Raw genomic sequence first — 15,182 nt, forward strand, 5'->3', positions numbered from 1 at the left:
CAAAATTGGGAGATCTTGTAGTGAACTGGAACCTAAAATCCTTATGGGTCACTTGAGAGTGAATTTTACTGACTTTTTAGCATTAGATCTGTAAGTAAGAATTTTTTTTTCAGTCTGGCTACCAACACGTGCAACTGTCCTATTTTAGTTGGCAAAATTTTCATCATTTACTGGAAGTGAATTATATGGTGCTGCCAATCACCTTGTATTTGGTAAAAGCAGTGGCATTTCCAAAGGTAAAACCCACACATTTGTACTTGTACTTGTTCCTTCCTTTGTTATTTTTTATCTGCTGGGACTCCATTCCCCCAATGCTGGGAGTTGAAAGGTAGTGCTGGTTTTGGTTTTCTGGCTGAGCAGACTAAGTAAGTCTGTAAAAGGTGTTTGGATATGTTTGTAAATGCATTATTGGAGTTTCAATATGCTTTGGATAATAATGCATGTTGTTATTTGATGGAATAAGCTGGACCAATGAGAGCTGCCAGTAAAAATATACCGGTAGTTATTCTACTATAGTTGGATTTGTCTGGGGAAAGATTTGAAGTCCCAGTGCTTTCTGCAGGTCTTCTGGCCACTGGAGTATGTGGAAACTTGGAGAAATGCATCCTGATTGCTTACAGTCTTATGGTGCTGTCTAGGAAATGCCTAGAACAGCCAGTGAAATCTCCAACTCATCTTCATGTAGCACAGAGATCAGTATGTACTTAGTGTCTCTCTCTCTGTTTTTGAGCTACCTACTTATAATCTTGTGGTGATGGCAATTTGCCCTTAAATGGGGAAAGCAGCAAAAGCAATGGCAAATCTTTTACAAACAGCAGTACTTTAATGTTAGTGAGTACTTACTAATGGCAGATAATAGAGCTCAATTGCCTTGCTGGGAGTCCTTACTGGAAGTGTGTCTTCCTTGTGAATTGGACAGACATCTCCAGCCTGTTTTTCCCATGGTCTGATGTATGAGTGCCAGAGTTCAGCTTCACCATCCCAGGCCAGTGTCTGAGCTTGTTCAAACTGCTGATATGCAGAGTTCCATCAGTACTTTTACTGTGCTGTTAGGCATTCTTCTGCACAGATCTTCTATATTTTTCTTTTCCTTTGTATTGCCAGAAGGAATATTTTTAAATACTTACAGCTGGAAGTTCGAAGAACATAGGCAAGGCTTTCCTTGACCATTTTGTCTTTCCTCTTGCTTATGCATAGCCATGCTCCGAGTATGTCAGCTTTTCTTACTCTGTGTGACCACTTCACTCTGCTTTCCTGGTGCTGTTACACGTGCTGTATTTTTCTTGCTGGATTAAACCTACTTCCTTTAAGCTCATATACTGTTTCAGGGCTTTCTAGAAAGATGTGTGATGAGCACAGGACTGGATAACAGACTAGGTATCCTCATATTACCAGTGCTGCTTTTTGTGTTTCTCTGTGATTTGTGTTCTCTTGACTCATGGTTTGGTTCCTATTTGGAGTAAAGCAGTGAATGCTATTGCATGGGAGATAATTAAGCTGATAATTAGGTGGGTGCAGTTTGGAGCAGGGATTGTCCTGTTGGCTAGTTGAACCATTTGGAGAGACAAGTTAGTTACACCATTTAAGCTGTGAGTAGGAGTGTCTTTTACAGCCTTTCTCAGACTAATGAGAGCAAGTCTAATTTCCTTGCCTATTCTGCAGGGCCGTCTGTGTCTAGAGCTGCCCAACAAACAGGCATAACCTGTTCCTCCCACCGTGGGTAACATTTAGGAATTTCCCCTTGCTTCCAGGATTATTTTTCTTCAATACTTCCTTATTCACATAGCAGCCAAAACACAGGGCATGACTTTTTCCTGAAACTGAAAATCAGAGTATTTGTACATAAGGATATTTGAATAAATTGGGATGTCTGTGAGGCTTCCTAGGGCATGTCTTATAATAATAGTATGAATATTCCAGCACCTTTCTTGTCCATATGTGTTCATTCTGTAGTGTTGGCTTCAGGCCACTGTTATATTGGCTTTTTCCCAGTAAAGACTGATGATTTTAGAGATCTGCATAGTGGTCCTCCCAGCTTAATGTCTAGAAAGAGAAGAGAGATTGTGTCAGCTTTGTGTGTTTGTTATTTATTTGTGGTTCTTAGGCTTGAATAAGATCCAGGTACCTTCTTTGGAAAGCCTTTTATGTGTCTGCAATGTTTAATCTAGCATTGGACTCTCAGAACAGTACTTCATGAGGAATTGGCCTTAGCTGAAAAAACAGTAATTTCAGCATGAAATGCATATCTGAAAAAGACAGTTATCTGTCACGTTCTCTAAGGGTGCCAAAATCAACTAAATTCTTAAACAGCTGAAGCAAAGGGCAGAGCTTTAAAATAGTGTATTTTAAATTATGATTGAAGACCTGCTGCCCATTGGCACACCAGGCACCTAACTCATATCCAGTTTTTAGCTTTCAGCATTTTTTTAGCATGGGAAAGATAAAGATTACCAGATGACTTTTTTTTTTGCTTTAAAGTAAAAGATTATTCATGACTGGCAGGTAGGGTATTTTGAAAGTTCCGTACATGGCAGATGAAAAAATCTTTCCTCTGCGGTACACAATTTTTATTCTTCCCCTAAAAATACACAGATGGTCTCCTGCTTGGACATGATTTCAAAATCCTGAGGGTTCAACAAAAGATCACCGAAACAGAATGATTTGTAGTATCCCCATCATTCAGTTTCCCCCTCCCCCTCCACTCCTTTTTTTTAAAGACAATTGCACAATCTGTGATGCAAGAAAGTAGCATAGCTTTATTTTAGCTTCAGAAACTTTTGATGTGGGGAGGGGTGAATTTTTTTAGATGTGAAGGATATTCTGATGCTGATGTCTGATGAGTCTGGTTTACCCCCAAGCTGCAAGCAGGCTGAATGGATCTGTGGAACGTTACTACTGAAAGGGAATTACCAGGTAAGCAGAGATATTTTCCTCTTAACATTTCCAGCTAGCAGGTAGAATGCTGAAATAGGCCTTTCATTATGAAAGTGAACATAATGAAAAGAATAGAACAAATGTTGGTGTGCTTTAGGAGCATTGTTTTGGAGAAAGATTTGTTACAGGCATGTTTTTCAACAGTCATGGAACCACAAGTACCCAGAGATTTCGTGTTAGTCACTGGGGGGATGGTTTTGCATATGTATGTTTAATTCGAGAGGTTTCAAAGTTTTCAGCAGCTTTTGAAACAGAATCTGTAATGTTGATCATGGAAGAAGTAGCTGGAGAATAAAAGATCTTCAAAGGCAGGGGTGATCTGCTCAGTGCAGATGGTCCAGAAGCAGATCAGAATGGCATACTAATCCTTAGAATGGGTTCTTGGGCCAGTCCGTGCCTGTGTTTTTCTTAGTGTATGCCTGGATGTTTCAAGTGTAGATTATGCATCTGGTAGCATCACACAGAATGGAGAATGTTCTTAAAATTGTGTGGAACAAGACAATTTAATTCTCTTTTCAGGTTTAGCATAATAATGTCCCATTAACACAGAGTCTTACATGATCGGACAGAAGTGATGGGGAAGCTTTTCTCACAAATACGTAGAAGGACGGCTATATGTAGGTGGTCTGGCTAGGCTGATATAAATAGTATTAAAAACTCCTACTGTGGCTTAACTGAATTTAGCATGGCAAGAAATATTTACAGAGTTTGAGTAGGTAGAGCATTCAGTGTTAATCACAGCTGGTTGGTAAATGACAAAACTGAATGTTAAGAACTCAGAAGTTTATTTCAGGAACACTAGCAATGTAATGGTGAATGCAGTGCCATCTGGCCTTCAAATAAGAGATGTTGCATCCTTTATGTTGCACAAGAAAAAGATATTTAACATATCTTTAGCAGTATTTTTGAAAAGTAAAATAATTCCATTTTTGTTGAAGTCATTGAAGATTGATGTTGCATGAGTGGATGATATTTTAAAAACAAAAATTTTGTTGTAATAGTGGGCTTAGCCTTCTCAATCCATTTCAGTAGTCTTGAGAAGCAAGTTAGACCAATTTAGATTATCTCTGTAGCACATTTAGAAAATTCCTTGGCCATAAAATGGAGAACTTTATTTTTAAAATATAAATGTGACTTGTACTACTGGCATCTATTGAGGCTTTCCCTCAGTTAGTGGCTAATAACAATTTTTATCCAGTTTTTGCTTGTGGAAGATGTGTAGCTTTTTATGGGCCAATTAATGGTATTGACAATTCAATTCAAGTAACTGACTATGCAAATGCACTTTTCTCTGACTTTCAGTCAGAGTCCTTGCGTTAAAACCCAGGATGACGAAATTGTCAACTTCATTTCTTTGGTCCCTATTTAAAAACAGTCTTTGGAAGGAGTATTTCCCCACCCTAATTTGTGTCCAATTCTCCCAGCTCTGTAGAAATTACAAATGTTAAGAACATAATCCTTAATTTCAGATATTGTTACAAGAATTACTGCTGGGCTGCTGTTCTGCTTATCAAACTCTAGAAGTAGACTGCTATGGCAAGCCTCTTGCCTTTCCCCTCATATAATGCTTTTATACATTTAAACTTGAGAGTAAAGAATAATGTTTAATTTAGATACAAGTTATGTGAAGTTGCTTTGCATCCAAAAAGGAGGAGGAGGAAAGCTTTCAAAGATATTTCTGGAAGAATGGTCTTTAATAATACTGGTGAGACAAAATTAACAATTTCATCAACCCCAAATTTAGTTACTTTGGTTTCTAGTTGTTTTTCCAGCTTCTCTTGTATTCTGGCATAGAACCACAGGACTTCATGTGTGTGAAGATCAGTTTGTTTTGAAATAAGGAAGTGCCCTCAATTAGGAAATTAATACTTCCTGTAATTTCTAACTCATCTAAGGATTTCTGGCATTCAGTACCTAAGAATTTGCATAGATTGCTCTCCCCTGTTGCATGGTGTGGACAGAAGGTCTCTTTTTCAGTTCTGTCAGATTAGCTCTGCAAAAGTTCATCAATGCTCTTTTTTATCATTCACATTGTAAAACAAGTTTGATGAGCAAAAAGTAACCAAGGCAGGACTACGCTGCTGTTTGTAGGTTGCCATATAATGGATATGAATTCTTATGTGGCCGATACTGCTTCTGTTGCATTGGAGATGTCATTACACCAAAAACCCACATGGAGCTGTTGTTCAGGCTCAGGGACAATAGGTTGCTGGCAGGTATAGTAACTGGGTGAAGTAATGCAGTCTCAGGGAAGAATTGAAGTGGTAATTAACTCTGAAAATGGGTACATGCTACAGGAGCTCTTGAGACAATCCAACTTTAAGCACCTAATTTGATAGAGTGGTTTGGGTTGGTTGGAAGGGACCTTCAGAGATCATCTAATCCACCCCTTCTGTTGTGGGCAGGAATGCCTTTCATTAGGTATGGTTGCTCAGAGCCCTGTTCTATCTGACTTTGGCTTCTAGGGAGGAGGCATCTGCAGCTTCTCAGAGTGTCCTGTTAGAGTGTCTCATTACACTCATAGTAAAAAATTTCTTCTCCTGACTGAAAAGTGCAAACTCTCTGGGCCTGTTCTCACAGGATAGGTGCTCCAGGCCTCTTATCATTTTTGTGGCCCTCCTCTGGATCTGCTCCAGCAAGACTGTGCCTTTCCTGTGCTGGGGCCCCTGGAGCTGGTTGCAGTGCTCCGGGTGGGGTCTCAGCCGGGCAGAATAGAATCACTTCCCTTGACCTGCTGGCCACACTCTTTTTTATGCAGACCAGGATGATGTGGTTGATGTAGCCTTGGGAGTTTGGACATTTGGTCTTTCCAGGGTTTGTGCAGTTGAGGAAACAATCACGAGAGGAGAAGAGAAAGAGGTTGTTTTTGGGAGTGATTTGGAACAGGAGCCTATCCCAAAGGTATATGTTGTACCTTCAAATACTTAGAGTCTGAGTAAGAGGTATTTTGAGAGCTAGCTAGTTATTGATTAACTCTGTCATTTTCCTGGAGAATAAAAGCTGCTAAACGCCAGGCTCTCAGTGCATTGTTGATCTGCAGCTGGGAGCCTTGTGGGATGGCAGTAGCTTGCTAGGATCCTGTCACATGAGTCTGTAGTCATCTAACTAGCCCCAGCTGTGTCCTGGGGCAGGGTCATACATGTCACTGGTAGTTTTATTTGGCCAGTGCCAATGGGCTGGAATATACTTAAATATGGCTAGTTTAATGCATTTTTATGCCATTATCAGAGTACCACAGTTAGCTTATATCTTGGAAGACCCTTGAATAGACAGAGACCCCATATTCTTTTTCTGCACAAAAAAAAAAGGACAGTAAATTGCCTACTTTTGGGTCCTTTCCTTCCCAGTGTATTGTCATGATGGATGTTTCAGTGTATGTGCTGTATACCCAGGCAGGGTATCTAAGTACCAGTAATCTTCAGATGCTGGCCCAGTGAACTGAAATCATTTGGAACTGGTGCACTGGTCAAAATGTGGACTAAATCTCCCATTTCTGTGTGCTGTATCCTTGGGCTGTGTTCTGTGGTCATTGCTGCTGCGTAAAGAGTGTAATACCAGACCGTATTCAGAGTCTATACTGTGTTCTCACCTTACCTATCCTTATTGTGCAGGACCTTATTTTATTCTGTATAAATATGGGGGCTCTGCCCATTCTCCTGTCTTCCCCCTCTTTTTCCAATTTTCCAAACGTGAGGAGAAATTACATTTGGGATTTTATATTCCCCCAACCAGCTGAAGATTGCTGGAGGGGGTGTGTATTGGGCCATGGATTTCTGCAGGTGCTTTAGATCTTCATTTCTTCCAGCTTTGCTTCCTTATTTCCCAAAGCCTGTACTCTTGTTGTGCTGGCTCAGCTGAGTGCTGCTTTTGTCATAAGGTGGAAAAGTGTAGCTTTTATTAATCAAGAGAAGGGCTTTGTTCAGTTTTTATTGACTGAGCATCTTCAGCTTTTATATCAATTCTATTTTGTCATCTATCCTGTTTTCTCCTAGCTCTTCTGACATTTCTCTTTTCATTTCCATAGTTATAGCATTTTTTTTTCTTCCCACAAGGAAATAGCATATGTCTAATCATGCTTCCCAGTGCCTCTCTCAGAAACCTTTGCTGGTCTCTGCCAAGGGCTTGGAGCTCCCAGTCTTTTTGCAGGGGCTGTGACAGAAATGGGGGTGTGTGTATTGTGCTGTCTGTTGTTACTCCTAAGGCTGACTTTCTGTCCCCATGGATTGAGGAATATGCTGCAACTGTCTCTCAAGGTTCAAGTTCTAGGATAAACTCATAGCAGTTTTGTATTTTATAACTTTAAAAAATAAAGTACATTTAATGTCTGCTGTACGCTGAAAATGTAATTTTATCCAGAGTAACTACAGAACAGCTGTCTTTTTTTTCTCCTTTTTTTTTTTTTAACTTCAGTGATGTTTTTAAACCTATTGCAGTAAATCTCTGTTGTTTAGAGAGTCATCTGTCAGTGAAAAGGTTGTTTTGTGGAACACAGTGGTGCTGATAATCCCCTTGTAATCAGTCCAAACTGACGTGCTTTGGAAGAAAAAGAGCAACAGGCTTTGTTTCTGGTTTTAGTGGATGATTCTAGTCTGTTTTTTGTTTTAGAGTAGACTGCTGCAGTTGATGAAGGAATATTTGTGGTATTCCGTGTCTGTAGGTTGTGTTGAATTGCATGTTTCTCTTTCAAAACCAGACTGGAATGATCAGGAAAAAACACTTCAGCATTTTTGTCTACTTTGTTGCTATTAGTTTTGTTCTCAGTTATTGATTTCGCTCACACAATGAATACTAATATTTACAGTTACTGTAGGTAGATTGCTGAACGAGTATATCTGGTTTATACTGAAACTGACACTTTTAGCCATGTTGTACCTTTAAATTCAACTTGGCTCCAGCCTTATACTGGAAGTTGTAAAGAATGCTGAGATGGAAAACTTGTCATTTAAGTTACCTTCATCCTCTGCTTGGTTTGTCTGTTTCCTTGTGCTCAGTAATTTCACACACGTGCTCAGTGTTTGAGGTCTGTGTGGTAGCTTTTATAGTGAGAATTATTACAATATTAATACTTTTTTCAACTGTGGTGAAATAATTCCTTCTTGTTTTTTTTTTTTTTCCCTCTTTTTGCTGTTTTTTTTTTTTTTTTTCCCTCCTTTAGAAGATAAATTACATCTGCTTGTGCATTTTCTGTTGGATTTTTTGTTTTGGGGAGTAAGGACTGTTCATTGGAAAGCAGCCTGCAATGCTCTGTGGTGCGTTTGCATTTCTAAATGCAGTTGTTGAACAGCTGCTGATGGGTCTCTCTTTAGTCTGAGTAAATTAGATTGCTATTGCCTTTATGTTTTATGGTAACTTCCCATGACTGATATTTCCCTACAAGACAGAGATTAGAATTAGGGGAAGATTCTGAAATCAATAAGGTATGGCTTGCTTTAGTTCTTTTCAGGGACTTTAGAAATACTGGACTGGCAGTGCACCTGTAAAATTAAGGACATAGGGAAAAAATAAATTATTTCATTTAGTATATTGTGAAAAATAGTTATTTGTAGCTGAGAAAAAAAAGGATTGCACTTTCTGGAGAGAGTGTTACTAAATCAGAAAAGATATTTGAAAAATAACAAGTCATGTCAACTTTTTCTTGCAAAAGACTCAAAATTGTGTTTCTCAACAGAACGTAAAATCAGAAAAATGTTAGTACAGACACAATTTGTTAATACCCTGTTGGTAAGTGTAAGGACCAGCTGTACTTCTGCTTTTTAATGTATTGGAGATTAATGCTTCAGTACGTCAGCCTGTCTTTTATATGGTGCTGTTTTATCCAGTAGCTGTCACATTTTAGATTGCAGCGCATAGGTTTGCTGGGAGCCATATCTGTAACTAGTCACGATATAAGAATAAGAAGTAGGAAATTTCCTTTCATTTTCTGACCTCTTTATGAAATGGACCCATCTTAAACATGGTATTTCACTCTAATGATGCAGCTTTGCTGGTTTAAACTTCGTAGACTTAGGTCTCTATGTTGCTAGGAAGCTTAATTTTGCTTATTGGGGTCTGCTTATATTGGATTTGGACTCAAGACCTTGGAAGAAGTAGAAAGGATGAAGGAGTGTGGGGCAGTATAATTTCTTTTGTTAACATGCTCTGTGTGAGAGTAGCTGTAGAATAAATACAGCATTTCTCCCTCAGAAAGCTGTGTCCTTAGCGATGAAAACATAATCTGGCTGAATGCCACAAGAAGAGAGCCTAGGCTGGGGCTGTGGTGGGCCACAGTCACTCTGCAGAGATGCTCACAGGGGCACAGCTGCCAGGGAGTGCTCACAGTGCTGCAGCACAGCTGCCTCCTTGCACCTTCTTGGCAGCCGTACTGGCCCAGGTGTTTAAGGGGATTTACTCTGTTTTGGATTGAGGATCTGTGCTACTCTCCTTGCGGGGTTATTTTTAAGCAGGATCAGTTTCTTGATCTGATTCACAGGCCTGCCCCAGTGTAATGATATGATGCATCTGGTTAACATGGTGGTTCCCGAGTTCTTGCAGTTGAATATGCTTTTCTGACAAAGATTTCTGTTCAGCCACAGCCAAAGTGGTGTCTGAGGTAAGAAAAGAAATTAAGAGATTGCACCATTTTACTCATCAATGCTTCAGCGTGATGGGGAGGGAGATAAGTAGATGTGGGGTGATGTGTAAACACAAGATTTCAAGGCAGCTTGGAGGTGTGCACATGTCTTTTGTATTCTCTTGATAAAAATGAATCATGGACCTCACCTAATATAAGCTTGAAGAGAAAGTGGAACATTCAAAGGAAGGTGGAAAGAGGTTTCTAGAAAACCTGTGAGCACGAGTGTAACGGCAGTCTGTGGGTGGCAATGCCAGCAACACCAGACCCACATTGCTTTTGGAGAGAAGGGTTCTCATCACCCCTTTCCTCTCCCACTTGTTTGGACTCATTGAGGACGCTGGATACCCTGTCCCAACTTGACTTGTGTTTTATAGTGTTAAAATTTTTATGTGTGAATATTCTCTTGTGTTGTTGGAGTGATGGCTTGCTTATTTCTGTCAATGATTTTGAGTGGCAGTAGTAGAATTATTCTCACTTATCTTTTAATTGAATTTGTAATAGACTTCTACTAAAGTATCTTTGTCTGTATGGCATATTTAAACTGTACTTCTGGAGGGATACAGAAGCCAATGAGTAAAATGTGCTTGTATTAAAAGCTGGAAAGGGCTGCTGAGACTGTAATCAAAGCTGCCGTGAGATTTCATTCACTGTTTTTTGAATGCACTATGAAACAGGTGCATGAGATAAGGATTTGTTTTTCAGACACCATCAAAAGTCAATCCATGAAAAATCTTCTCTCCCTTTTAACTAATCATTAAATCAATTCTGTTGCTTTTCTCTGCTTAGATAACTGTACTGAAGTTGCAATGTGAAGATTTCTTTTTTTTTTTTTTTTGAGGTTTAAGTTTTATTATCAGCTGTTTTTTTTACTGGAGCTAACTAATTATTCTGTAGTTTGGTAAGCTGGTATTGTTTGAGATGAGAAAATATTTCAGTTTTATGTAGGCTTAATGCATGGATCTGTTTGGCCTTTTTCCCCTAAAGTGTACAATTTAAAATTAACATCTATTTTAAATTTTGTGGAATTCTTGTTTTTTATCTAGATTTATTCAAGGCCTAGCACATTTTCCCCCTTCCCTGCACACCAGGACAGAACATATTTCTGTTACGGAAAACTTACTTGCAGTCACCGTATCTGATTTTCATTTTTCCCTGGGATGGCGGAGGATTAGAGCAGATTATAGTGTTGGGATAATGTCTGACTCCTTGTGTTCCATTTAGTCATAAATAAACCCCTGAGAAATCTGAATGTTGCTATGGTGATGCTAGTAAAAGCCTGGGATCTGGAGTAAGCGAGCCGCTTAGCAGCATAATGTCACTTAGAGTAATGAGCACGCTGTCATTAGGACAGAGATGGGCTTACCTGGGGCTCTCTGACTTTGGTAGCCCATGCCACATTCTGAAAGCCAGTGAGTAAAAGCAGTTCAGATATAATGTAGCATACTCTGTTTAGTAGCTTGCAGCTACAAACCTTTTAACAAATGGAAATCTCTGTTTTGTCTGTTTACCTTCTAGCTTTAATGTGTTGAAGTATCACAGAGAAACAAGCAAAAACTTATTCTTTCTATTCTGCCTTTCACAAGATGATCTGGTGTAATCAAAACAACAAAAAATCAGTTTATAGCAACTTGTTTTAAACTGTGTTAATGCACATTTTTCTTCATAGAATATGGAATATAAAAAGTAAACTGGTATTACTGGTATTAATTTTTTTTTTTTTTTTAGTCTTTATAACCTGGCTTCACTGGAACTGAGAGAAAATTTGCTGACGTATTTACCTGAGTAAGTCACATTGCACATGTTTCATTATATTAACATAAAACGTTCTTATTCTTAAAATCTGCTAACATTATGAAACGAAATGACAACTAGAAAAAAATATTCAAAGCCAATTGACAACATGAGATACAGCCTTCTTTTAGCAACATTTACTTACATCATTTACTTCTAGTTGTACTTGATTAGTAGCAGGAACCTGTAGTCTGCATGGAGTGTATTTGTTCTATAAAAAAGTATTCTGTATGACACAGAGTATCACCAAACATGTCCTGCATGCATTGGACAAGCCCATCTGCAAGTGGGAGTGGTGGTTTGGGTTGTTCTCATGGTGAAATTTTGTAACTGTGAAAGTAGAGCAGTAAGAGCTCTGAGATTTTCACTCCAGACCTTTATGGCATTTAAATAAGTGTTTGTATTCAGGGCTGAGTAGCCAAAAGCTTCTAAAACCTGGAGGTAGAACCCTTGGCCTACTGATATCTGAAGTCTGACTTCACCCACTGTGATTTTTGGAGAAAAAAGTTATCTAGATGTCTCTGTCTGTATTGTGACAGAGGAACTGGTGGTCTTTTGTTAGACTAATATGGTATCTTATACTTTGGGGATCCTTTTTGTCTGCTTGGGAGCAGCTTCTTCTTTCTCTAGTGAAGAAGTTTTCTTCCTTCCTTCACTATCTGGTTGCTTCTTGAAAGAGTTTTGGTGACTCCTGTTCTGCTTGTTTATCTAATAGATACTGTGCAGGATTTAACTTTTTAAAATCAGAATCTCTTCCCCTATTGCTTTGGGGTAATTTTTTCCTGTCAATCTATACAAGTGCCTTGGTTGTGGCTGTTCATAGCAGTGAGCCACAAGACACTTAATTGTCAGTGGTCAGAAGATAGGAATTGCTAGCTGAGTTTGGCCATGCAGTGTCAGTATGAAGCTATCAAAAACGTTGACAATTTTATTACTCCATGAAAATCCTGACTGTCAGTAATGCAGCTGACAATTCTCTCTGGTTTTCGTGCTACTGCAGCTTTGGGGAAAGTAAGCAAGAGCTCTATGAGCCTGATTTGAAGGGTGGCCCTCTCTTGTCTGTTGCTTTGAACTTCTTTTCCATCCTTTTGTGTTTCCCTCTGTTTGCAGTCTCAAAAGCAGAAGTATTTCAGAAATTGATGGATCATGTTGAGATGATCAATGATGGATATTGAGTCTCGAGTCACAGAGTTATGTGATGACTATGGGGAATTTTTATCCAGTTGCAAACTGTAAAAAAAAAAAAAACTCCCCTAAAAGTGAATCTAACTAACTATACTAAAGCATGTGGCATTTGCTACCCTGGGGACTTACTGTTAAAATAAAAAAAAAAAAAAAAAAAAAAAAAAAAAAAAAAAAAAGATTTCATTGTCTCTACTAAGTTTTAAGTTTCAAGGTCATACAGTTACACTGACAAACCAAATTATTTTAAATTATTTTTTTCAGTAAGATAGTACTGCAAACAGTCTGTGCCTGGTAAAATAACTGTCTGCCTACAGTACATTGTAATTTGAAATGCAAGTTTCAGTAAAATGAGCTTATTCAAATACATGGGGTTTCTGTTGCTTTAGTCTAATGTGGTTTTGTTTTGATTTATCTCATCTCACAGATCACTTGCCCAGCTGCAGCGACTAGAAGAACTTGATTTAGGAAACAATGAACTTTATCATTTGGTAAGAGAACATACCACTGAAACTGCACATGGGTCTTGTTTTATGCATAATTTAGATTAAATAGGTTGTAGGATGTCCAAAACTGAGGAAAGAAAAATGCATGGAGGGAGAGTCTTTTTATAGGTACAGATGAATTTTGACAGTGAGCTGGTGCTTTCATATCTGTTTAGTCTTGTTCAGTACAGTATCACTTTACTCAAAAAACCTCAGCTGATCTCTAGAAAATGAGAGTGCAGCACAGCTTTTTTTATGGAAATAAGAAGGAGAGGAGGGACACAAAATCTTGTCTGTGCTTGCAGTTACAGTGACCACATGGACTTGTGTCAGGAGCTGGATGGGCTAAGCACAGATGGAACTTAAATTTCCAGGGTGAGAGTGGGAGTCTTTGGGAAGGGACTGAGGCAAAACTGTTGAAGGTCTAGAGGTCCTACATTATTGCAGATTGATGTACCAAAAATATATCTGTCATCTCCTAAAAGTGATTCAGGTAAATGTTGGATGGATTTTCAGTAGGTCAGGGGTGTGCAGGCAATTTGTTAGTGCATGCCAGGAAAGAATGGTAGATTATTAAGCTGTAGCAATTAATTTGTATGATGGAGTTCCCAAATACAGTTCCCTTGCTACTTCTAACCAAGGTACCTCTAAATAGTGCAGTAAGAATTGGTTTACTTAGACTGTAATTGTGGGATGGCAATTTTTTTTTACTTGAAGCTCCTATGCTACTTAACTTTACTGCTTTTTATGTTATAGCCAGAAACAATTGGTGCACTTTTCAATCTTAAAGACCTTTGGTTGGATGGAAACCAATTAGCTGAAATACCTCAGGTAAAAATGAGCTCTACTGCTACTGTTTTGAAGATGTTCTTGAAAGAAAACATTTTCATTCATTCCTACAGGGAAGTGCTTTAAAATGGAATATTTTCTCAGTCTACTTTGCCTGGGTTTGGTTTTGGGTGTGTAAGCGGTTTCTCTTGAAAAATTCCTTTGCAAGGGATTGGCCATGATACTGTGTGTTGTCAGAAAATTTCTTTTAAGCATTTTGACAAAGGAATTGTTTCCTAATAGGCACGTTGTTCAGTTTGTAGGATGACACATCCTCTGTTTATAGTTCTTGCCCTAAGATTAGGAAGCCATTAGTTGTCTGAGCTAATCCTCACCTTGTGTATCTGTCTGAATTGCAGTTTTAAAAGTTTTTGATTATGATTTTTTTTTTTATTTTTTGTAGTCATCTGCATCCATTTAAGCATGGTGTTTAGAAGAAGTACAATAATGGAACTGCTGCCATAAATAGAAATTTTGATTTATGCAGGCAAATCCCTCATCTGATATCAGTCACAGGATAAGGAAACTTAGCATTTAAAGCTTATAGCGCTCTAAATTCTTATAATATGTGAGATGGTTCCTCTTCCCTCTTTTTCCCTTATAGCAAAGTCAAAACCTGTTTTCTTCTGTTCCTCTTCCAATTTGCTGTTACTTGCTGCATGGATCTTGTTGTCAACTGTGTGTCTTGTAAATCAGTTACAGTTTAGTGGGCTTAGTTGACTTTGTTTTTGTTGGCTTGGCCTAGTAAGTAGAGATGATCACTCATAAAAGGTGAAGTGTGACTTTAGCAGCCATTTTTAGTGAAACTGGCCATTATTGTGTATTTTGTCCAAAGTTGAAAGGATGAACTTGTAGGATAGGATAAAGGGCATGTGTTTAATAAAAGATCCTCTTGAGGGGCAGACAGTTCAAAAGTAAAAGGATTGATTTGTAAATTAGGATCAAGGCCATTGCTGTGTGAAAACTTAATATATATAAAAGTAAAAGGCATTTCTTCCTCAGCCTTTTCTCTGAAAGGTGATTTGGATGACTAAAATGATATCTGTCCTCAGGTGTGTATAGGGATGTCTGTGTGTGTGGGGAATGGGGGGGTGCTCTGATAGCTAACAAAGGTATTTCTCTGTCTAATGGTTGGATTGCCATGATAAAAACTTAATTAGTCATTAATAATAGTAGGTGATAGCAGTATAACTTGGCAGTTCAAACATAATTGCTAGAGCAACACCCCCAATTCTTATTTCTGCATTTGTTGTAGTTGGGAGATGTGCAGATATGAAATCCCTAGATGTCATGGCATGTTGCTGTAGCAGCCAAGAGAGACTAATCTTAATTTGCCTAGGGTTGATTGG

The 15,182-nt window shown here is 38.6% G+C and overlaps 1 protein-coding gene across 1 annotated transcript in view; it reads left to right on the plus strand.

The window, feature by feature from the left end:
- The window catches only part of LRRC1 (leucine rich repeat containing 1), a 69,001-nt gene that overhangs the window by 35,223 nt on the left and 18,596 nt on the right, over nucleotides 1-15,182 (plus strand). The window contains exons 5-7 of the mRNA XM_058021191.1: nucleotides 11,273-11,329; nucleotides 12,948-13,011; nucleotides 13,762-13,836. Of these exons, the coding sequence (XP_057877174.1) occupies nucleotides 11,273-11,329; nucleotides 12,948-13,011; nucleotides 13,762-13,836 (196 nt within the window). The remainder of the gene's footprint in view (nucleotides 1-11,272; nucleotides 11,330-12,947; nucleotides 13,012-13,761; nucleotides 13,837-15,182) is intronic.

The sequence above is a fragment of the Melospiza georgiana genome, chromosome 3 (genome assembly GCF_028018845.1).
Source record: "Melospiza georgiana isolate bMelGeo1 chromosome 3, bMelGeo1.pri, whole genome shotgun sequence".
Classification (NCBI taxonomy): domain Eukaryota; kingdom Metazoa; phylum Chordata; class Aves; order Passeriformes; family Passerellidae; genus Melospiza; species Melospiza georgiana.